We start from the raw sequence: 25,589 nt of genomic DNA on the forward strand, positions 1-25,589 counted from the left end.
TAATAAAGAAATTTTGAAGTAATAAACTTGAATGCTTTATAGTTTTGTAAGGTCTAGCTACTGTTTCTTCACATTTGTAGATACCAATAAAGGCAATATGATCACTGAGTACTTAAAGTGCTTTTATTGCATTTGATCCCAGAGAATCATGAATTAAAACTTTTTTTTTTTGCCATGAAACAGTATACATGCCATATATAATAGGCAGTGAATATTTTGATCTAATACACTTTCCTCACACCAAACCAGTGGTTCCCAAAGCAGAGACACCCAGGGGAGAACAGGGGAAACATGGATAGTCTCCCCAAGGCTGGCACTAGAACCATTGTAAAGCATTAGGAAGTGGTAACAGATCTGTGGCACTCTGAGAAAGAGCCATTTCTGGAAGTAGCTGCTAGCTAATGCCAATAACAGAGCACTGTGGGGGATAAAGGGACTGGTCCAGAGGTGGCCATGAAGGAGTTTCTGTGAGGAGGGCATCCAAGCGTTTGTACTGTTTCTTCGACTCTCGCTTCCGACAGAGAGTTTGGAGGCACATTGGAACACATCTGTCAGCAAGTTCCTACAGAATCAAAATAGCACAATTACAACTAAGAATTAGACAGACTGATTTGGGGAAAGTATGTAACGTTCAATGTTGTAACTAATATTTAAATTGTAAAAATTACTTTCCCCAATCCCTATCCAGGCCTGCACTTTGGCCATAAGTCCACATCCACTTGGCCTGATGCTTGAACAAACCACATTGTACGAGGCAGCAGTCAGTCCTGGTTGTGGTATCATTGCTAATGGGTGTTTGGTTGCTTTGTGATTTCTAACTAAAACGAATTAAACCTTCAGCTCTAGCTGAGAGTGACTGTAATGACCACAAATATAAGCACATGATTTAATAGCATTACTCATGTTTCTTATTTTCATGTTTTGATCTAAATCATTTTTATATTTTACCTCCATGAAGTAGCATATAATAAAGTTGAGAGCAGCTAAGGATATAATTAGCAGTTGGTAGTTTATGTCATCAATCTCATACAGCTGCAGAAGTCTGTGTATAATGCCCCTAGGGAACACCACCAGCCACGTCATCACAGCAAACAAGGCCAACAGCACGAGTACAAACGCAACTGCAAAGAGATGGGAAAGAGGTGTTATTTGGGTTGTTTCTCCATGTAAAAGTGGGTTTTTGTATGTGTGTGTGTGTGTGTGTTTATTTGTTTTGTTGCTAGGCCTTTATATGTTTTTCTAATTAATTGACTTTTATTATATGTTCCGGTTTCCTCTTACGGTCCAAAAACACACGTTGGTAGGTGGATTGGTGACTCAAAAGTGTCCATAGGTGTGAATGTGTGAGTGTGTGTGTTGCCCTGTGAAGGACTGGTGCCCCCTCCAGGGTGTATTCCTGCCTTGCGCCCAATGATTCCAGATAGGCTCTGGACCCACCGCGACCCTGAACTCGATAAGCGCTTACAGATAACAAATGAATGAATGAATGGATAGGAATGCCATCCATTTGGGTTTGAAATGCAAATGTTAGAATACCTGAGAATGGCAGTAATGAGAAATAGGTGCCTGAACATTTTATATCTCTAAAAACAACTGCACAGAAAACTGTTCTTTTAAATTTGTGGAATATTAATATTGAATCTGCTTTGTAAATAGTTTTACAATAGGTTTTTTTTTAAAGCTTGAATGACCTGTGCAGAAATGTCATAAATTTATAGAAATCATGCCTTGCACACAAAAATCAACATAATTCAAATATTTGGTCACTGCAAGATGTATACTTTGACATGATGCCCCTTTGATATCTCACCGTTGTAGTAAAGTGGTTTCTTGTAAGGGTATCCTTTCGTCACTATTACAGACATGAGAATGTACTGGAAACCGGACACAGCAAAAACACCTGTGTCCTCCATATTGGGCAGATTTTGAGCCCCTGCCTTGGTAGAATTCAGAGGGATGTACCTAAAAATAATTGAATAAATGGGTTAATCAGTGGGCAGATTTTGAGCCAATCTTCAACATCTTTTTTGAAACTCACCAGTCCTGTGAGGAGGTGATGAACAGGGCAGACACTTGGGTGAGAATCAGGATCAGTGTGTGTAGGAGTAGACCTAACAGAAGGGACAGACTTAGGAGGCTGGCAGGGGGTCTCTGGGGGTGAAGCTCATCACTGGGACCACCCCTCCCCATTACTATGGCAAGCAGAGTCACCAGGAATAAGTCGAAAAAGAGGAACTGGAGGTCACCCAAGTTTGTTTTCACCTACAAAGAAAAATCCACACTTTAAAAGCTGCATTAAACAGGACCAGATACAGGCACATTACCTTAGGTGTAGTTTCAAAATGTCAGTCATAGTTTCTGCAAGATGTATGGGGCTTTGTCACTCCACAGCTTCACTACATCCCAGCCCAATTCTGGGGACTTTATACATCTCTAACTGAGGAATGGTTTTGATTATAGTGTCACATTAATCTCCTGTAGCTGCTCCAGAACATCCCATATCATACTTTTTATGAAGACTACAAGTTGTCTATAAGGAGTTTGGTGCGTACTCTGGGTGCTCTGGTTTCTTCCCACAGCCCTAAAACACATGCTAATAGGTGGATTGGATATTCAGATTTGTCCTAGGTGCAAGTATGTGGTACATTGCTTGTTGCCTTTTGCTTTAATAATGATCATTTATTGCATAATTAAAACTGATAAAAATTGAAACAGCTAAAAGAGACTTACAGTGTATAGTATAAGTACAGAGGCGAACTGGATTAAACTGTACAATGCCATATACTTGAAAAGACTGAACGACGTCACCAGTGAACATCTTCCTTCCCTGACAGAAGAGGGAATGGGTAGGCATTTGTTATAATTATCCGTTTTAAATGGATATAAAAGGAAATACACGGAAATCTGTCAAACATGATATTTTAATTGTATATTGCTGAAAGTAGAAAAAAAAATACAACCTGATGAGTAAAGGCACACAGCTAATGTTGTCAGTTCTTGAGGTAAAAGGAGAAGCAACGGAAGCCTCAGCTTCAGACAGTGAAACACCAACATCAGCAGCCCTCAAGGCTCCACAGTCATTCGCTCCATCCCCACACATTCCCACTCGATAACTACAGAAGAAACACACCAGAAAATTCATGCAGTTTTACTGCACTCACACGAAGAGCAAATTATTTGCGGAACATGAAGTGAACAGGAAACAGAAAGAAAGAAAAGAAAGAAAGAACAAACAGCAGTAGACATGCAGTAGTGTGGTATAGTAAAAGTACAGTCTGTAATCTTGGAAATTCCTTCTTTGTGTAACATGTAGTGACCGGTCTCATGGTCAGTTGTGTGATCAGCTCCAAGCTCACCATGCAAAGATTAATGAGAAATGCAAAAATGCGGTAGCAATTTATGGAACAGATGAGAACTTAAGATCTTGATCTCTCTTCAGTAAATCCCAAAATAGACATTTATAGTTTATTCTCTAAAAGCTTTATTCATGATGAACAGTATTAGTACATAGCTACATAATTATTTGTAATAATACAAAATAAATCTGCATTTGATTGTTAAAAAGGTTGGAACTCAACTATTTCCAGCTTGTTTGTACAGGAGGTCCTCGGGTTACGTCAGTCCCGAGTTACGATGTTTCACGGTTACGACACATCTCCCATTTACTGTATAAAGCCTTGTTTCGACTTAAGTGGTTTTGCGTCATTTTGCGTGTTTGGTGTGCGCGACGGAAGAATACACGGTTACGCGGCTCGGGACTGAGGAGGAGTTAGGTGTTAGGATAGGATAAGTGCTTACAGTATGTTATTTATGTACAGTATGTACGTAAGTTCCAACTTACACCGAAAATCGGTTTACGACGCGACATAGTAATGGATCAACGTCGTAAGTTGAGGACCTCCTGTCTCAAAAAGGAAGGGCGATCAGTCTCAGGCAAAAGCTTAAAAAAAAAAAAACCTAGCGCATATGCAAAACACAACGCATCCCATAATTTTCTGCTTATAATTAAAAATGAACACAATGGACTTGTCCAACTTGTTTTGCATGGAAATCAATCTAAATAAATATGTGCGTGTATTACATAAATGACAACAAACAAATGTAAACAAAAACAAGGTGAGAATGTGATAGTGATCAATTTCAATGATTTTCTTTTTTAATTCACTCTCCATTCTTACTTCAGTTTCTGTAGAGCTTTGACCAGCTGAGTCTTCTGGTCTGGAGACATCCGAGCATACACAGTGCCTCGCATCAAAACCTGCAGCACATATACACAAGTTTGCAATTTTTGAAAACCATGGCCTATTCATTATGAAGTCAGGACAGAGAATGATTCAATCAATATTTGATTAAAGTATCATCTGGTAATTCACCTTGGGCAGGTACTCAGGGAAATGATCACACAGCACTGAGAAAGACTTTCCGTTTATAGCCAAATGATATTTAAAACTGTTCTGGTAGAGGCCCTGAGGAAGAGAGTTAATACCTTCAGTATGCATACTGCTTTTGCAGGCTGAATAAGATATGAAATATATTTAGTGTGGCTGTCAAAGCTTTCTCGCTAATTACAAATTAGGGCAAGAAATCATGAAACAACACCAGAATATTTTTCTAATCTGATCCTTGGAATCATTTCTGGTAGAGTAAGCTGAAGCATTTCATGTTGCTATGATGAAGACAAATCAAAGTGCAGCAAACTAAAGTAATAGCAACTAATAGCAACTGCAATCATGCGATGTTCATGTTCAGATTCACATTGATCCTGGCTTAACACAATGAAAATAATTTGACTGAATCATTTGACTGAAGGAAATAAATAAATTCAGATTAAGCCTAAAGCATTTGACAGTCCAATACAGTGTCAGAAAAACAGATGACTCCAAGTTAATGTCAAGGGTTACGTTTTCTTTTGTAAAGAACATAAATCCTTTATAAAAACCTGTTCCAGCATATCCATGCCTTCTTGTGTGCTGACTGTGGCAGTGCCTCCATCTCCTTGATGAAATCGTAATGATGCCATAGAGGTGGCAGTAGGGGGAGACGCATGAACAAAAATGACATGCTCATGCGATGATACCATTCTACAAGCCCGTGCCACATTCAGAGCTGTGAGTATGTTATCACCTGACGAAACAGGAAGTGAAAAAGAAAAAGAAAAGTGAAAAATATCTTTTTTAAGCAGTGGGGCCCATGACATGTCTCAACATTACTGTAGCAGGTGTGATATACTCTTTCAGAATCTGGTACTGCACTGATAAACAAATCCTTTTGCAGAAAAGCAAGTTAGCCATCGAGTGGGCACACAATTACAGACTTGTACAATCAGAGGAGCCTATAGAATGGACAGAGAGTGTACAAACAATGAGGGGGTCATACTATTATGGCAGATCAGTATATGCAAATATCTATAAAACTATCAAACTGCAACTTTTTCGACCAATAGTGTGACCGCTAATTTATTTGCAATTAATTTCTGTTGCAATAAAAAAGGTCTAGGTCATCTTCAAACAGTTTAAAAGCTCTGTGTCATTGCATTCAATGTCCCAACCTAAATGTGCTAAGGCATTGTTGTTAATTATGTATTTTATAATACGAATTGCATCAATTTACAATTTGCATTCCTTCTGATTAAGATTTTGATATAAATATATTAATCTTTCTTGTATGTAGATTATAAGAGTAGCTATTAAACAAAAGCTGACAAGGAAGGGACACTGGACAAATGCTGATTTCATTAAAAAGTGAGGTGAATTCATTATGTGTACCTGGGTTTAGTGCAGTACATTAATTTAAAACATTGCACAATGTGTTTTTAATTCTAGATTTCAAAATTAGTACAACTAGTTCACGGTTTCAGTGACAAAACATAATCATGCTTATCATGTGTGTTAAAATGTCTACTTTAAATATTATACCAGTGACCATGACGGGCCGAATGCGAGCATATCTCAGGGTACTGATGACTTCTGCACTTTCAGGCTTCACCTGGTTCTTCATCACCAGCAGTCCCAGAAACCGCAAATCTTTCTCCACGTCTACCCTATCAAAATGTGTATTTTCTATATTAGAGGAACATATTTATAATATATGAATTCAGTTGTTTTAATGTGCATCCATTGTGGAGATTTCCAACTTTAAGTTGTATGCTCTAGAGCAGATATACATGAGCTTAAGGTCATAATTACTGATGCTTAGAATGGAGGAATTTAAAGCCCCCTAAACTGTGCTTCAGAGCATTGGAACTCTTCCCTGGAGTGATGGCACTCCATCAAAATGGGATGAGTTGGAGTAACATTTGTGATCCAGAAGTATCATCAAATTTCAGAAGCAAATGTTACAGTAATAAAATTACAGTAATAAAATACAGCCAAATCTGCCCAGCGATGCTCTAATACTAATTGTAAATCTTTATATTTATACCCTTAATTTCAGAAGAAATATTGAACGAGCCAGCTATTTTTATTTATTTATTTTTTTATGATGAATGGACTGATAGGAATGGGCCAGAATGATTTGTTACGTGCCAATGAGGCACTGCTTGTTTTCGGTAGCAAATAAAGGTGTAAAGGACGTAAAAGCACACCTAGGTTCAGCTAAGCATACAACGGCAGCGAGTGGCGTGACCTCATCATCCCCCCCACCCTCTTTTTTACCATCTCAGATCTGGTCACCCTATGCTAGCTTCAATTGAGGTTATTGTTGCTGTTGAGGTTACTTCATTACATTCTCTAGCTAGAATTTGAGGCCTAGTTATGCTGTTGCTAGCTTAGCTTTAGCCTAGCTTCAATTTAACCATTTTGAAAACTGTTGATTGCTTTTCCCTTGTTAAAAATCTCTACCAAAACTACTGGTGTGGACAATCAAGTACAGGCGCCTATACATTTCCATGTTAGGATAAACCCTGTATATATACACTAGGTAAGGGGTGGGTGCCATATCTGTATTTTTGTGGTAGGTTAGTTTTATTTGTTAGGGAATTTGTTTTTGCTTATTTCTTTTCTTTGGCACCATCCACAGTCCACCCAGTAGTGGTTGGTTGGATTTAGCATTTCAGATTGTTCATTGTCTTCTACTTTACACATTACTCCTACAACTACATTTGCATTGTTGTATATTTTAAACCATTATCATAGTACTGCTTTATTGTACCCTGTATTTTGCTTGAGATAAAAGCTGAAAAGAGCACTCTATTGTGTTTCCCTCACTTCCACATTGCACCACACACACCTTGTAATACCCATCCCTTGATACCCTAGATGCCATCATACAAAAGAAAGGGTGGGGTGTAACAACTATTCCGTTTTCTTACAATGACTATGATTATATTTCCAACACAGTTTTAGTATCTTAAATGTGACTTGTTTATCAAAGAACACACAGAACTGACCTTTCAATACTGCTCAGGTCAGTTTGTGCATCAAGTTCCTTGTAGGCAAGAGCTAGGACCCTGAAGCCTTCACTCGCAAACTCCCGCAGTGTGTGAGTAAACTGAGATGGCACTGCCATGAACAAAAGAAAAAAAGAAAACATTCACAGACAAAAACATAAAATCATACTGTATCATGCTGTTTACAACACTACAATTAAAGCAAAAGGCTTATTCTCTAGCATAGATTATAGGTTTTAATACCGGTCCTTACCACTTTCATTTACACAGTAACTGGCCACCATCTCAGGTGATCCTTTAAGGAAGCAGCAAGCTGACCCTCCCCCCGGACCAATGGTCACTACACTCATCCTCTGCAGAGCTGAAGAGAAAGGGAACCGCCGCACTATCCCCACTGGCTTACTGACAGACTAATGACAAAAACAGAAGAGAAACAAAGTTGGGGAACAAATGGTCATGAGAAAAACTTTGAGTTTAAAATGCTCAACCCTAAACTGAAAATGCAAGACTAATCCATACAGTAACTTAAGCAAATACGATTTAAAAAAACTATTATAACCTCTTAATATATCCTTATATATTCATTTAGAAAAAAATACTTTCTGGCCAGGTTTTAAATATATCGAATTGCATTTGACTAAAGTTTGTTTATTCTAGACTGTAGAACTTGGTGTGACAATAAGGTATTGTAAATGTAACCTCTCTTCTGTTCCCTAACACACAAATGGCATTCATGTCCATTGTTATCTTCAAAAGCGGTATTTGAAATAATTTAAAATCAAATTTTTTTCTTGCTGTGGACTATATTATATATTTATTAAAATGTATTTCCTAAGTGCACTGTTGTAAATTTCTCTGGATAAAATGTAAATTATGAACACAGATTTCTTTATTAGATTGAGTCATGGCAGTTGTGTAATACTTACTATGCCCTCGGACTGAAACTCAGCAGCAGGAGGCCTCATCACAGCTAAAATTCTGTGGTTTCCAAACTCTGTGCACACTCCTGATTCATTAGTGGGCTCCTGTAGAGCCTACATTGCAAAAAAGACCATATTCACTTTCAAATCTGTATGTGAATTCTTTGTTTAAAGTATGTTTCAATTATGTTTATATATGTTATTATAATATTCTGCTATGTAATTTTAGAAGATAACAATTATTTTTAAACAACAGTCAAGCTGTATTCTTCCAACCTTTCAATACCTTTGGGACTAGAGGTACATTTTGTAACCCAGAACTACTTGAACATCACAACTTGTCCTGACTAATGTTCTAGTGGCTGAATGCAATCCAATTCTCATGACAATGAACTAAATTGCTGTGTAAAGCCTTCCAAAATGTGGACAGTCTACTTATTAATGGCATATATAATTTTATGTTCATTTATGATCTTCTCCAGACTAGCTCCAGAAAAGCTAGACAAAGAGAAATGAAGAGGCTTGGGTGGACTCAGTTTTTGTACATAGTGAATGCTAAATGTATTATGCAAACCAACAAGTCAAACACTGTAGAGTAAATATTTTTACAAGCCAATGCCCATGAAACTGAAGAAAAAGACTTGTGAAGTCGACAGTAATCCTCACCCAGCCAGTGGACTCTATCATTTTGAGCTCCAGTGGGTCTCCAATGGGCTGACCTCCGAGCAGAGCTACAGAGTGGCAAGAGGCCAAGGCCGACAGCATGGCACCAGGGGGCAGAAGACGGGGGTCTGGGATGAGCTCATTAAACCCTGACCCATTTGCCACCTTCACTCCCCACACATCAAGGCCCTCCTCAGTCAAAGTACCTGTCTGAAAAAAGAAATGCAGCACTTGAATCAAAACTAGAAAAAAATATATATTTTATAATATCTACAGATATTTATGGCAAAGGTCACAAATCAACACCATTTTATCTGACAGGCAAAAGGCAGATCAATTACTGATATGCCTATCATAGCTTGTAAAATTTTTGTTTTATTCTATGTCATACTTCAAATGTTAGCAGTCTGTCAAGTGTATATATATCGCATGTTTTCAGTAAATCAATGAATGTAATGATTTTAATGAGCCCACGTTGCTTATTTTTACATAAATGCTTATAGTTTGCACTTTAAGGATAAACTTTTGAGGAGATAATTTTTTTTCTAGAAATAATCCCCTATGTAATGTAGGGGAAAGTCAACACAAATTCTAAATCTAGCATCCAAAAACTGATTAAAAGATGACAGAAAATGTTTATATTTTTATCAATGTAAGTTTAACAATGTAACTTTTGTTTCAGATATAATCCTTCCATGGCAGACCATATGGAATTGCTTTAATCATGAGAAGTGGAAAAAAACTAAGGTCTAAGAGCTTTGGAGGGACTCCATTCAAAAAAGGAATAAAATCTGATATAAAAACAATGGTGGAAATAGCAAATGCTGAAAAAATTATACATAGTTAATTGTTAAAGTTGTTAAACATGTTAAAGTTTCTGGGTGATTTTTATTTTTCTTCTTTTTTTTCCTGATGCTGGACAAAGAAAGCAATGGGTCATTTTTTTTCCATAAAAACACAGCCTCAATGGAACAGCTTCTTGTAGACCTTGATCCCTGAGGGAACATTTTTTACCAGGTCACCTGACCAGGAACCGGAATAGCCAGTATAAGAAAACGTATTCATGTCATGAACCCCACCTAAAGTGTTTGTCAAGCCTAAGTTTGGTTAAGGAGGTCTGTTAGTTTATCATTTCTAGAAAAACCAGACCAAATATAAAAAGATGTATATTAAATCAAATGAGCCTGTTTCTGCTTTTAATCTGGTGTGCATTCATCAGAATCAGTGATAACATCAGAGGGAGGTGCCCATTACACTGTACTCTTCTCTCACCTTGTCAAAGCAAAAGAGAGAAATCTTTCCACAGATGTTGATGCGCGGGGGGCTTATGCAGAACACTCCTTGTTTTTTAAGGCGGCCCTGAGCATAGATAGTGCCTGTTGTTATAGCAGCAGGGAGAGCAGGTGGCACCACAATAGTCACGATATCCAGAGACCGGATAACAAGTTCTGTCCAAGTGGTCTGATTAAAAAAAAAAATAAAATGAAGACTGGCACAATTAGAAGGACAACGTCTACTGTATTGTATTACAAACATTTATTATATATTAAAATATTAAAAATAATGATGGGCCACATTATTGCAGTGATTAATGCAATTATAGGGATAATAACCATGGCTAAAGTATAGCATTAAAACATGCACCATGTTATATTTTTATGCTTAAAACTGAAAGAAGTAAGATGTACGTTTACAAGCAAGCCTGCAATTAGACATTTCCCCTCATTTTTTGAAGTTCACCGTTCATGGCACACAGTAATACTAATTTGTTAGTCTGATATTCCAGCTTTGACACTTTGAAGACAAAATATATAACAATTGGTTGTACTTACATTGCTTCTATAAAGCATTACAACGCTGTAAACTGTGCCAATTAATGCTGAAACACAAGCATATTCATGAGATACATTTCATGAAAGAAAATGTTAATTTGTTTATCACATATTTTGACTGCAATATATACATGTTATTAACCAAGTGATAATAAAACAGACTCATATACTTACCCAGCATGCCTAAGAACATTAGGAACTTAATGGCATCCCGATAGAAGCGGAAGTTTAGTGGTTGTGGGTAAAGAATGGAGCTGATGAGGTCACCTTTAGCAGTAAAAAATCCTGAGGAACAAATGACATTTCTGGGAACTGAACTCAAATTAAGTTTTTTTTTGTGTATTTCTGTTCAAGATATGCTGTCATCATTGTATCCGTTTTAGAATTACCTGTGCTTGTAACAACAGCTATAGCCCCCTTCCCTGCAGAAGACCCCCCTTTGGCCTGGATGATTTGTGTACCACAGAATAGTGTGTGTCTGCGCTGAGATTCAGGGCTATACAGGCTATCGGAGACTGGCAAAGGGGTCTTCATCACAGGCACACTCTCACCTGAAAATCAGCAGTGAAGTGTGTAGAAAAGAGGATTATGCTACAGTCAAAGCAAAAATGAGCTGTAACCATAAACTAAAAAAGAAGAGAGACGGATGTTGATGCTAGAATATATTTCAACAAATGTGTTTTTCATTTAAATATTTATTTCCCAACCATTATAACAATGGTTCTAATTATTTAACAATTAAACATTTCAAAGTTTAGCTATGGTTTACAGAATAAGAGCACTCAAGTGGTTTCACCTGTCAGCATGCTCTCGTTGACCATGCACTCCCCTGCCAGCAGGGCAGCATCACATGGCAGCAGCAGACCCTTAGAAGGGATCACCACACAGTCACCTGGCACCAGCTCCACTGAACTCACATATTCCTCAACTAGATAGGGCCAACATGAAAGTTAAATAACACTTACGTTACTTAAAATATAACTGTAGGACCTCTAAATGATGCAGAATGTGGCAATTGGCAAGCCTGCAACCTTAATGCATAAATGTTCTCTTAATGTGGCACATTCAACATTTCTTCTCCAAGACAACATCCAGTTGCCATACTGACAGAGACAATACTGTCAGGTGACAAATATCCTATTCACTTGAGAAAATTCATGTTTACTTTAAACCATCTACTAACATGATGCTTCAAGCAAAACACTGTCACCACATTCCAAGCTGAAAAGTGTAGGTTGCCTGTACATGACCACACCCCAATCCCACTGCTCAGTTTGGAACAGAAAGTGAAATGCTGAAACAAACATCCAGCAGACTCAATGGAATTTACATCCAGTGGAATAGAATAAACAGGAATTATCTAAAGAAATTGGTGTTATATTCACCTGGTAGGTTTTGCACTGGAACAAAGTACAAAGATGATGCATAGCAAACTGGTGAGGATGCATGATTAAATTGCTGTCCAGTGAGATTTCTTCAACAGTAGCCATAAACAAACCTCACCTCCACTGGCTCTTCGTACAGTGACGTTCACTATCAGCTGGGCCATGCGTCGAAGTGTAGTGCTTTGCTGCAGATACACATAAAATACAATAAATAAATTTGATGTACAAAATAGACAAATTTGATAAACCTATTTATTTCTGTATGTATAAGGAATCTACAAACCTCATATCCAGAAATGTAATGAAAACAAAAAATGCAATGAAAATTTTGAAATCTTGAAATAATTAAAACGAACACGTTTTCAGTGTATTCACTAATATTTTTTTGTAAACATAAAAAACAATATCATGAAGTGCCTACAACACACTCAAAAACGTTTGGGACAGGGGCACATATTTGGAAAATTCCACAATTAGCAGTTTGAAGGCAATGTCTAAAATTTTGGGAACTGCTGTTCTCACTGGTTTGTTTACACTCAGAAGCTTAGCATATTTAAAGTTGGAATTTATGTTAGCGGAAAAATGGCTAATGTTTGTATATGGCTGAAGTTCAACTTGCCTATATGTTTTTTATTCATTGTTTAAAATATCACTCATTGAAAAAACTAGTTTGTTCCTTGAGTTGTTTAGATTTTTATCACTTTCTGTCTGTGTTTACTTTCATGCATTTAGCGGTCTCATGAAAAAAATAAGTCAATTTTACCCACCTATGGGTCGTAATAGAACAATTTCCTAAACTTGGTTGATGTTTTTCAACATTCGGAAGTTTCTTTGCTGTCTAAATACATGCAGCGACCTTTTGTTTTGTTTTTTACCCAATTACTAACACTGGGACCAGGAACATCCTAAAATTTTTCATAAAAAGTGTTTTTTGTTTAAATGTGTAAACATTACATGTAACTGGAAACAGATGAGAATCCACCAAAGGCTTAGTCTTGGTATGCAAGAATGAGTCTTGGTTCAACACTTTGTCAGTTTACTCAAAGACAAGGTTTCTCAGCATAAAAGTGCACACAATTTAGGTTTTCATTATCTTCAGTTCATAATATTATGAAAAGATTCAGGGTGTCTGGGAAAGAGAAAGTCATATATTAATTCTATGCAGAAACGCCAATGAGTTCTCTCAAACCAAATTCAACCAAGATGGCGCAAAAGGCAATAGGAAAGTGTTCTGTGTTGTATATAGCACTCGTATAACAAACACAAAGGTCCATTAAATTAAATGATAAAAGGGGTTAACAAAATATGCAGAATAACAAACTACACTATACAATAGACTATATACAGACTATACAATAGACTACTGTCTGTGCATTTATATGGTAAATGAAGCTGGTAAAACTAACATATCTTGATTTAAATATGTGGCCTGCAGAATGAATGGTATGTTCTGAGATTATATATATAACAGGTTTATCTAGTTTACAGTATGCACCATGTCTGTCAGAAAAACATAGAGTACAAAATCTTTCACTTGCCTTCTTGATTTCATACAGGGACACAGCAATGGATATAAAAGATATGATGAGGATGCAAACAGCATAATAGTAGTATCTATCTGACATCCACAGGATGATACTAAACACTTGAAATATATAGAATGGGTTGAGAACCTAGAGGACAGAAAGAGAATGTAGAAAAATCATTAGTTAGTAGGAGTAGTACAAATTCTAGTAGCTTTTTTTGAGCTATATAAAGGATATAAAGGAGTGAATTATTTATACACTAATTTAAAAATGAAAATAAATCAATATAGCAGCCTAAAAGAGGAGTACTACCCAAAAAAGTGCACACACACCTGAATAAAACATATCTAGTTAACTTTAGCACAAATTTTATATATACATTATTAAACAGTATCAGAATCAATCTTCAATTTTTCACAAATATCTGAGAGACAATTGGCAAGTTAAAAGTATTGCAAGTATCACTTTAAATATGCTTCCTAATGGCAAATCTATATTTATTTAAAGAGTAAATGCACCCTTCTGATTTCAGTTAATTCCACCACAATAATGCTCAAAAATGTGAAAAGTAGTTTGGGCGTGGCACTGCAGTGATGTACAGGTTTAGAGGTGGGACTGGCTGAAGAGTTTAATGCCAGAAAATGATCATCAGCAAGGTCTCTGCACTTTGACTATGACACTTCCGTGCCTATCCATAGGTTGCAGTCACATGATTTTTTTGGCAATGGCAACATAATTGAGAGAGTTTGCATGGTTTCAGAGCGCAGCACTAATGCAAACAGATGGAAACGACAGAAAAGTTTATCTAATACACAGCAACTCTCCCAGCACTGGAGAGAGACTTACTACACTCTGAACCACAGAAGCCCACCAGCCCTTAGCATCAGCAGCATAAAGGATAACACTGTGTAGCATAACAAGGAGAAAAAGACCATTAAAATGTCTTAGCCACATTAGCATTTTCATCATAGGATCTAATGGATGTCAGACTCTAATGTGCTTTTTCTGCTCTTCTGTCTGATGTCTGAGTGAGTTATTCATACACAGATCATATACAAGATTCAGTAGTCATGTTATTTCACTCATGTTTTGTTTTAGTGTCTACAGACCCAAGCCAGATTTTTCTCACCCTGTTTACACTGCTGTCCCTGCGTTCTGAGAGTGTAACAGATTTTTGGAGGATAATGTTTTATCACAACTGTCTGCCTAAATTATTCCTCTGGTTTGGTTAATAAAGTAGAAAAAAATGTCAGGACGTGAGAACGATCAGAAAGAGATGCTTCCATGGCAAAGCCGAGGCAGAAACCCAAATGTCTCCTAAACAGCTTTCGTAGAGTACAGTGTCAGTCAGAAATTAACTGTTCATGCACTCATGTAATGTGTTGCATGCTGAAAATATTTTTGAGTGAACTATAAGGATCAAGTTTCCCTGTTGAACTAGCACCCAAATATGATCTATATTGTTAGTTTAATTATCAGTGATGTGCACTATGCAGGGAGTATGGCACAAGCTCCTCTACTGATTGACACAGACAAACAGAGCTCTGTTTACAAATGTGACGCAGATAAACGGGTCAAGGATCAAGACCTATATTTCTTTAGTTTTAATGTTTAAATGGGGAATTAACTTGTTGACAGAAACTATTTAAATATCACAGTTTTTAAGTAATGAGTAGGTTCTCAATATTGTGGCTACTCTACACAGTGAAGTCAGCTGCAATCCATGAATAGCAGAGTTAAACCAGAGAGGCACAGCAGAGGCAGACCTGACCACAATAAAAATGCTATTTTGACAATTAAAAAAATGGTTAAAATTTTAAGCAGGGCTTGTATAGTTTATTATCACAGAGCAATACATTTCAGCTTTTAATTAAATAAACAGGTCTTAGGGTGTAATTACTCTTTAAGAAAACCATATGCCACGATTTTGAAGAATGAATAAAGTGTAATGATAAAATATCTTTCATGAGAATTTTAATATGTGGGCATTAAAGTATATGAACGCCAAAACAAAACAATAAGATACCTCTTCAAACAGTAACTGTGGGTAAGATTTCACAGGGACATCAATGATATTCTCCCCAAAGATTTGCCTCCTGGAGAAAGACAGAGGTTTCAGAAACAAAAACCAATAAAAAGAAAAAGGAATTACAAGGTAAGATTTATGAGTGTAATGTGTTAAACCTTGAGCTTTGGTCCACTTGACTCAAGCCCTGCTTGAGACGATGCAAGTCAGCACAAGTCCAACCCTCATTGAGGATACTATGGAAAAACAATAACTCACATTTTAAAATACCAAATATATATGTGTGCAAATGTTTGGGCACTTCTTGTCTAGTGACATCTTGCTTATTTTCTAAGTGAAACCTGAACAGAGTTTCAATGGTCAATTACTGTTTATTTAGCAAACGGGAATATAATGAAACTGTCAACATGCACATGGTGAACAGGTTACACCAGGGGCATTATAAAGAAGAGGCTAAAAAAGAAAAAAAAATCGTAATGCTACAGATATCCTCTGTTCATGGGAAAAATCTTGTCCTTCCATTAAAAGAACCCATAAGCTGAATGGAAATGACTCAAATGTAAAAATCATCCATCATTTGTTGTTGTGAAGAAATGCACATGCAGAAAAAGGTTATTTTGTGCTATTTGAGCCAACAAAATATATATGTGATTTTATCTGTGATTTTAAATGTTTTAAACACATTTAAAACACATGTAAATGATTTTGTAGGTATCCTTTTATTGAGAAACACAGGAACCTGACCTTGTCTATAAGGAAATAGATCCAAGTGACTTTCATGACTTAAATTAAGCAAATAAACAGAAATTATACTGTAAAGAGAAAAAAGACATGTTTTTTAGGTAACTAAGGAATCCAACAAAACATTATTTGGACAAGGGTTTCCAAACTACTACAAATGTCTGTACAGTGCTGTAAAATGACAAACATATAATTGTTGCTTCACAATCTTACCTAACTCTGCAGAAAGATCCTTTTCTGGGCATCCACACATATCGCATGCCTTCAAATACATAGTACCGCAGCACTGTTTTCTATAGGAAGAAACGGTATTGAACAAAAACCACAAGACTAGAAAAATAGTTAGGAAATGTTTTGGTTTTATATACATTTTACCTCTTCTTTGTGTAGCTGAACATTGTCTCTCCACTCATTCTCATCAACTTCTCCTCCTGCACTTTCAAAACTGCAAAAGTTAAAACAGTAGTTATACACTGACAGTTTCACCCTTCACTGTCACTGTTTACACCATAAACAAAAGTCCAAAATTTGCTACGAGGGGATAAAAAAAAACCAAAAAAAAACGGGTTGATTTTTTTCTTTTTAATTGGGAGCACCAAATGACAGACCATGGACATGTTATTATCAGAAATTATGAATACCAATATTTTTTTTCATTTTACCTTGATATTAAATAAAGTTCATCTGTTATATTCTATTTCTTCTTTCACTTACGTTTGGGGCTGGTTTCTGTGCCAAAAATTTTAAATGAATTTTAAATGACAATCTTTGAACCTTCATCCCTTTGAATTAAACAGTTATATATTATTATATAATATATATTGTTATATATGGATAAAACAGGTTGTTTTACATGGCCTTTAAAAATGATATATGTAAATTAATTCTGATCTTATGTACTGTGCTGTACAGTGCCTCATTTTGATTAAGTAAATGTATTTAACATGGCCCAGTTTTCATTTTAACATGGCTGCTTTAATATTATATGCAGAGCCTTTCATTTTGGCATTTATCATTTGTCATTTTTCTTGGACATTGATTTTTTAACTGTTCTTATAAAATGTCCAGCTGATTCTTACTCGAGCCAAAGTCAGGACTTTGGATGGGTCACAAAAGGTCATTTAATTCTTGAACTTCAGCTTTTCAGAGTGAGAAAAGCTTATCAGCAGGTTTTCTCCCTTCCTCTAGTGAGATTCTAGTTACATCTTGATTCAACTTGGTGTTTAGTGAAAGTTTTTGAGTAAGTTGTTTGTATTTGAACACAGTGTTTTCTACTGAACTTGCTTGTTCAGTTTTCCTTGAATCATTTTAATACAGCTGTATAAAGAAACTATGACACACTGAAGTCCTTCTAGGAAATGGTTGGGTAATGTTAGTAGATTCAGGTTTTGGATTATTTATTCATTCATTGTCCGTAACCACTTATCCAATTCAGGGTCTCGGTGGGTCCGGAGCCTACCCAGAATCACTGGGTGCAAGGCAGGAACACACCCTGGAGGGGGCGCCAATCCTTCGCAAAGTAACACACACACTCACGCATTCACTCACACAATCACACACCTGATTGGACACATGAAGAAAACCCATGCAGACATGAGGACAAAACACCAAACTCCTCAAAGAGGTTTTGGATTACGTTTTGTGTATTTTTTAAACACTAGCATTAGCCTTTTTCTTCAACTTCCTTTAAGGTACTTCTTAAAGTTTAATTTTTCTTACAAATGTAAGACCAGAAATATTACAAAAAAAAGAAGAACACCAGAGTCTAAAGCTTACTGAAACATTCAAACACAGTTTGAAATAATAATAATGAAAAAATCATACTCATCATGACATTCAAAACAGAAGGAAAATAGATATTTTGCAACTACTCAATGACATCTAACCTGGTCACTAAAACAAAGCTTACCATGTCCTTTTGTGAGAAATTGCACCAAATGTGAGAAATAATTGTTTTGTGCAGCAGTTTGTGTTATATAACCCTTTACAGGATAATTATAAACTGATAATCTGTTCCACAGTGACTTGTATTTTACCATTCACTTATAAACCTTGAAATGAGGTCAAGACGTTTCAAAGTACTTTCAAACTAAACCAGAACCCTTGGACTGTGGACCCAGATGGACTCCAATCGGCACAGCAGTAAATAGAACTGTTGTTAAATGTAAAAAGTATTTTAAAAAATAAAATAAAAATTACATTTTTACTTGAAGAAAAAAAACTATAGATTCTATAAGTAAACTTATAAGTCAGTTATAGTCAAATATACAAAAATGTCACGCAGAAAGGCTAAAATATCCTTGGACAAATGAGAAGCTTTGTGAAAATTAGTTAAGAAATTCCATACAGTCAACAATCTTAAATGTGGGATTTTTTTTGACATTATGGAAAATGTAAAGTTTTATAACTTCTACACCGATTTTATTTCTAAGTGTAGAGGTACATTGTGCATAGAGGATGTGTTAGCTTAATTTTGAGTACAGAAAAACATCCATGTATTTTTGTTGAGGGAATCCTAAACATTAGCACAAATATTATATGAATAACATACCAATGCATTAGCCCAGTACTATTCACACAAACCAGTAACAGCTCTTACCTTCCTTCCACAATCTCTTCTGTAAGTACATCTATGACAAACTGTTGTCCATAAGCATCCTATAAGATCATAATAGTCAATCAAAAATTTGATCATAATAATTCATGTGCTCAGTTAACCTCTGAGCTAAATATACTGGACATTTTATTATGAAGTACTGCTAATTATTTAAAATGTCCTAGGATATAAGGATTCGTTACTTCAACAATAATGGAAGAGAGATGAGAAAAATGAGAATGAGAGCGAGAGAAACAAAGCCTACCCTTAACAGTAGAGTGTCTGCCATAGGTAGTGGGCAGGATGTACATCGAGCAAGAACAGCAAGACGAGGACGCCAGTTAAACAACACCAGCAGCAAACCGAAAGAACACACTGCACCAAGGTGGCAAAGCCACACCCTCCAGCACACTCTCCTGTACCCCTGGACATCCTGGAACACAAACATATACATTTCAAGTTTACACCAAACTAACAATTAGCTATGAAATGTTAAAGAAATGAATTAATTTCTAGTCAAATATAAAGTCATTCATATTTAATATTCAGCAAAAAAAAAAAAAAAACAGAAAATATATTTAGCAAAAATTACACACTTAAAATAATTAATTTTATCTATGTGGGTGTAGTTATTCTTAACATATGCAATGATGTTGCAGTCTGGGCTGTGGAGCAGCCTGTCCAGTGTTCTGAACACCAGCAGTTCTTAATTTGATATGCGAATATTCCACGCTTTTGCCCATTTCTTCTTCTCAGTAACCGCTGCTTGACATCTTCGCATGCTTTTGGAGATATAACGCCTTGCACAAGGATTAGGTTATGAGCCCCATTTTTCACATTTCATGTTTTATTTTTCAGGTTAATTTATACTGATTACTCAATTCATCATCACCATAACTGTTAATATAACTGAAACTGATGGTCAAATTACAAGCATTTTATTTCATATGTGATTGCCCAAAGTAATAAGAGACCCATTGTATGTTCAGTACCATGTGGAAGACAGAAGGGGCGTGTGCAGGCCCAGAATCCAAAAATGTGGATGAGGGGTCATTGGGGGTCAGCCCACTCATCGTTTCAGAACAGCTCCCTGTAGCAAAAACAAGAGCACATTTTTTACATTACACCTGTTCTATACCAATGGTCATGAAAGTAGGATCAGTTCCATGCAGAAGAAAGTAAACACACCCGTTCCGTAAACATGAGCCGAGCAAAGGACTGCAGCTGCTCATTCACATGATGAGAGCATACAACTTCCCCCTGCTCCCATAAAGACACATTCAGAGAAGAAAATAAAAATCTATCCACTGCACTTTTAAAATATTTTATTAAGAAACCTGTAAGAAAAAAAAAACATGCCAATGGAGATCTATTAAATGAAAGTGTCTGTGTTTTTAGTAATGCATGCAATGTATTTAAAAGGAAGATGAGATCTGTACGCTTCTTATTTTCCTCTTTTTTTTCTATATCACATGCCTATTTTGTCCTGTTTCCCATACCAGCTGAGAAACATCTGAGTGTTTCACTGTATTAAAACAGCTTAGTCACAAGACAAAAAATGTATTTTATTAGTTTTACACATTTACACGCACACACTAAAACATTTTCACTTCCCCTAAAGGTTTTTATATCAGCTGAGGCCTCAAAATATGAACTAAAAATAAAAAATATGAGTAAACTACAAAGCAGCCTAATCTACTTTAATATTTTTATTGTATATTTGGCTTTTCAGAGGAAGAAAACAAAGATTAGCACAAATGACCAAATGCCAATTCCAAGGTCATATTAAATGAGCAATCTTTACCCATAATCATAGCAAAATATTTATCTTTTTATAGAATGGTCATTCTTTATACAGTTACAACTCATGGGATGACTGTATGAGTTTGCAGTTACTGAATAAAAAAATAAATAAATAAATAAATAGATAAATAAACAAAATAATGCTCCATGGATTGGGCCAACCACATGCAGGCAAGCATGTTTTGAATAAATTTAGTGCAGAACCTTTGATTAATTTAGTCCAGTATGTGTCATTATAATGTTTGATATTTTCATAATATCAAAAAGCATCAAGAAAATCACTGTCTGAATATTTATTTTAAAAATAAGCCTATTTTAAATGAACAGTCATATATCCTAGTTGTAAATCGCAGTGAGGGGTGGGGACTCAGTATCCGGCACAGTTTACAATGAATCATGGATTCATTCAGGATGTGGATAATAGGCAAATAACTGAATAATCAACAGAGCTGCTCCCTTAATCAGTTGCTGTACAAACCATGAAGAATTCACACTTTACAACTGCGTAAAAAAATCAGTTACACCTTTTTGAAAAGCATAGGATTAAGGAAAGTGGTTTGAGAATTATTTATCCAAGTCCAGTTTCAAAGAGTAAAATAGCATTAGGCAACATATCAACAGAATAGTAATAGAACAGCCACCTGCTTTAAGCCTGCTGTACTGAAACTAATGAGGGGAAAAACATGAATTTAAATATAGCTTATGTGGGTTTCCTCTGCGTGTTCCCATTTCCTGCCACAGTCCAAAAACACACATTGGTAAGTGGATTGGTGACTCAAAACCGTAGGTGTGTGAAAGTGAGTGAATATGTGAGTGTGTGTCGCCCTGTGAAGGACTGGCGCCCCCTCCAGGGTGTGTTTCTACCATGTGCCCATTGATTCCGGGTAGGCCCCGGACATAACACAAACCGGATAAGTGGCTAAAGAATGAATGAATGAATTAATTAATAAATAATTAAAATATACCTTTATTTACATCCAGAAAAACTAATAAAGTCGAACCATAAATTCAACAAAGCCCAGAGCTTGTGTGCAACTGCTATCAAGTTTTCAGCATATTCTTAAAGTCATGCCTTGTATCGCCATTATTTGCATAATTTAAAAACTAAACTTTCCATTTGCTTTGTATTTAAATCATTCCAAAGATTTTAATTAATTTACATTCATGTTAAGCATATTCTTTCATTTTCCAGTAAAGTTACCAATTCATAAAACTTCCAGCAACCATGGTTTTATCATTTTTATTGTATACTTAATATTATAAAACTCACTTGCAAGACTTTCAAATATGATTACTATTTTTAACAATGTTATTCATATGTGATAAATGCTTTTTTCTAAACGCATGGCTTAACAGTTTTTTGTTTTAAAAAAGTTCTTTTTTTCATGCCAACAAAGCAGGAAATAAATTACATCAGGACAGATACTATGGAACTTAAAACTGTGTGTGTGTGTATGCGATAACATATTCAGATGACTTAAAAAGCAGAAGCAAAAATTTTTGCATATGTGGTACTTCTGTTTTGAAGGTAAACTGGCAATAGATAGAAATAAATATGAAAATTACTTTGCACAAATATACATAAACAAATATGCATCAAATTCATAGACAGGTAGACAAATAGACAGTCTGACTTGAATTTATTTTTTTACAGTCTACTCTCCAAGAGCTATTTTATAATTTATATTTAATACTTTACAGTGACATGAAAAAAAAGTGTATAAATAGTAAGGAAATCACTATAACTATATTTGTACATTATTTTTGGTCAAGTAATCTGCCTCATTTAATCTTCTGTTGTTTTATGAAAACTGGATATTCATTTTCATTCAACTTAATTGTTGGTGAAATACAGCTTTCGGTTTGAAAGCCAAGTACTGGCTTGAACTCTGTAGAGGATTTTACAACTTTAGACATCATTTAACATGCAAAGGACTTCGTGTGGTAAAATATACTGGTTGTAATACTTTATTATCATATAACAATTATGTTAGATATTTTACTCCAAACTAATTTGTATATTGTGGGATAGCTTGATTCTACACGTTCACACGAATTATGTACGCTAGACATGAAAGGCTGAGTTCTCTAATTCACAGGAGATTACATCTCAACATGGCCCACAGAATATCTTTATTTTAACAGAACCAACAGTGAATATTTACAAAGCACAATATTTTCTTACCCTTTTTCCCCCCTGTTCTTCTTTGGAAAACTCCTGGTTAAAAACAGCCACGTTTAGTAAACTACGTATACTGACAGATCCAGTGGCATTGTGTCTGCAAGGAAGTCTCTGATACTAGATGTTATTTTATGTTACAAGTGACTCGTGGGAGAGACACATTGCACTTTATCTATGTGGGAGAGACCAGCAGCCAGAACTCCACCTCTTGACATTCATAGCCTTCAGTACAACAGAAGCCCTCTGTTGTCAAAATGATAGAGGCTTAATCTCTGCAGTTAAGACATTCCAAAACTTAATGAAGGCCTAGGAAAACCAATCATTGTATGCAGTTGTATGCAAAACATCTTTGCTTTGTTGATATTCAGAGTAAAATCATTTAAAACCACTCCACAAAGAAAATAAATAAATAAATTAGCAGTAAGATTGAAGCATTTTATTTATGAAAGTGATCATTTATCATCTTTAAGTTTTTTTCAATATCCTGCAACTCACATCAGAGTGGTCAAATTGCTTTGGAGTGAACGAACCAGTTTATGCTCCATAATACGGGTCCTGCACATGGGGACAAGTCTATTTTAAACAGAATCTCTGATATATCCCTGTGTCCAGGAGAAGTCAATACAATAGATGTCAAAGAAGAATCACTAGTGAAAATAACTTATTGCATTCAAGTCTTCTAGAACATTTTAAGGCAGAGTTTGTGCCTGGTTCAATATTTTGAAAAAATAATATGTGGGACATGATATATAATTCTATGAACAGCTTCTATTACTATTAAAATAAGCAGAGGTGTACGATCTCTTACAGATATTTAAAGATATCTCTCAAAGATATCTCTCCTCTTAGACATTCATTAAACATGTAATTTGTTCAAATTAAGGATTATACAGTTATTTATCACAATGCCTTTCCAAAAAATGTGTTCACTCTGCTCAAAGCACTTTTGAAAAACTGGTGCTGCTTGTTCTGCTGGAGAACCTGTTTTCATTTTCTTTCTAATGCCACATCCTTAGATCCCAGCCATTGTCATCTTGGCCAACAGGCCAGAGACTGTCTGAAAACTGTATAAAGTCTGAGCCAACACACCTCTCTCTGGCTGTTCTGATATCCACATTCCTCTGAAGACCTTTTGCTACTCCGCTTTTAGTTGGAACCATGTTCTTAATCTCTGGGTTAAGAAAGAATACACCCTTCACAAGCACCAAATAGATCAATGTCATACATCCACCTCTTCAGTTGAGTCCCGCCCATTCACAGCGACATTATGAGGTGTGTTTTATCCCAAACTGAAATATGACTATAGATATTATTTATTTAAAACACGGCTGCGTTTGCAAACGATATAAAGACACAAATTAAAAATGTTTTTTGCTTTCAATATATAAAGTAAGACAGCTAAAGTTAACGTAAACAAAAATTTCGAGTGTTTCTGGGTACACAAACAGCACAACTGTCAACAACTAACTTCAGGGAAAACAATGAAATGTGGAAACTAGTATACAGGCTCTGAACCGTGGTAGGAAACTAATACACAGTGTTTACTTGTAAGATATTATTGTAACGTATAATTGTACCACCTTGAGAGAGTTACTGGACTGGACAGAGATTTTAAAGCTGCAGTTGAAATGAAAAACCTGCTCTAAGGTTCAGTACAGTCAGGCGCTGCTCAGCGCAGTGTCTCTAAACCAGAGAGGAGCTGGACTTACCAGAGTTGTCCATATTAAAGAGGAGTTTAGCTCGAGTCCATGGTGTGTAATCAGGTCCGCTCAGGTCGTCACTCAGTCTACACTGAACACTGAAACCAACCGCTGCAGGTTCTCGCAGAGCACGGCTTCTTCCTCCCTGCCCTGCAAGGCTAGGAGCAGTTATGTATCGCCACCTGCTGGACACTAGGAGAAATACACATCCACCAGACCACCAGGGACCCCCATGTCAAGGTAGAAAAACGTTGCCTCAATGTAATAATTTCCTCTGTATAATAATTGGTCCTCTCAGTTTAATCCAGTTAAATAATCAGTTATCTAAAATAAAATGTAATTCTTAATCTAAACATGTGTTCCTTCATTGGAATAACTGAGGGCTCCCTCAACTCCATCCACGCACCCACTCTACAACCCCTTTGGTCTGTTGCACTTCTGGAAACACTTGGCGAAAGGCAGGAACACAGGCTGGACTAGGCACCTGTCCATCACAGGCACCAAACACTCACACCAATAGCCAACACATCAACCAGCATGTGCTTTTGCCTGGAGGAAACCAGAGCACCTAGAGGACTGGCAGAACACATCAGGCTCCTTAGACATAGTAACCCAAAGCAGTAATTGAACCAATGACACTGTAGCACCATCAACACTGCTTGTAGTGCCACTATGCCACTTTGTCTATTAACTATAAACTTTAAATATTTAAACATCTATTGTTCTCAGCATTTCTCTTTATTCCCTTTCACATGAATAATTCCCCTCTGTTTGTGAGAATTATAACGAAGTAAATATTACAACAATGAAATCGTGAATGGCCCTGAT

General features: G+C 36.1%; 1 protein-coding gene across 3 annotated transcripts; it reads right to left on the reverse strand.

Moving 5' to 3' along the window:
- Nucleotides 1-57: 57 nt before the first annotated feature.
- atp13a2 (ATPase cation transporting 13A2) lies at nucleotides 58-24,901 on the reverse strand. Of its 3 annotated transcripts, none has more exons than XM_066673266.1 (29): nucleotides 24,771-24,901; nucleotides 20,069-20,166; nucleotides 19,342-19,509; nucleotides 19,080-19,138; nucleotides 16,856-16,925; nucleotides 16,694-16,773; nucleotides 15,898-15,975; nucleotides 15,740-15,809; nucleotides 13,726-13,860; nucleotides 12,306-12,372; nucleotides 11,599-11,730; nucleotides 11,192-11,353; nucleotides 10,977-11,087; nucleotides 10,803-10,849; nucleotides 10,243-10,431; nucleotides 8,974-9,180; nucleotides 8,314-8,421; nucleotides 7,641-7,797; nucleotides 7,388-7,499; nucleotides 5,916-6,040; nucleotides 4,940-5,124; nucleotides 4,374-4,466; nucleotides 4,179-4,258; nucleotides 2,961-3,113; nucleotides 2,731-2,827; nucleotides 2,039-2,262; nucleotides 1,811-1,962; nucleotides 949-1,121; nucleotides 58-562 (listed from the first exon to the last, which is right to left on the reverse strand). In XM_066673266.1, exons 1-29 carry the CDS (start codon nucleotides 24,781-24,783, stop codon nucleotides 395-397), a joined length of 3,513 nt encoding a protein of 1,170 aa, XP_066529363.1. In that variant the 5' UTR covers nucleotides 24,784-24,901; the 3' UTR covers nucleotides 58-394. The 3 variants fall into 3 exon arrangements, with proteins under 3 accessions (XP_066529363.1, XP_066529366.1, XP_066529364.1); XM_066673269.1 differs by lacking the exon at nucleotides 24,771-24,901 and adding an exon at nucleotides 23,065-23,157; XM_066673267.1 differs by lacking the exon at nucleotides 24,771-24,901 and adding an exon at nucleotides 20,265-20,336.
- Between the last annotated feature and the right edge of the window lie 688 nt (nucleotides 24,902-25,589).

Source organism: Hoplias malabaricus, chromosome 5 (genome assembly GCF_029633855.1).
Source record: "Hoplias malabaricus isolate fHopMal1 chromosome 5, fHopMal1.hap1, whole genome shotgun sequence".
NCBI classification, from domain to species: domain Eukaryota; kingdom Metazoa; phylum Chordata; class Actinopteri; order Characiformes; family Erythrinidae; genus Hoplias; species Hoplias malabaricus.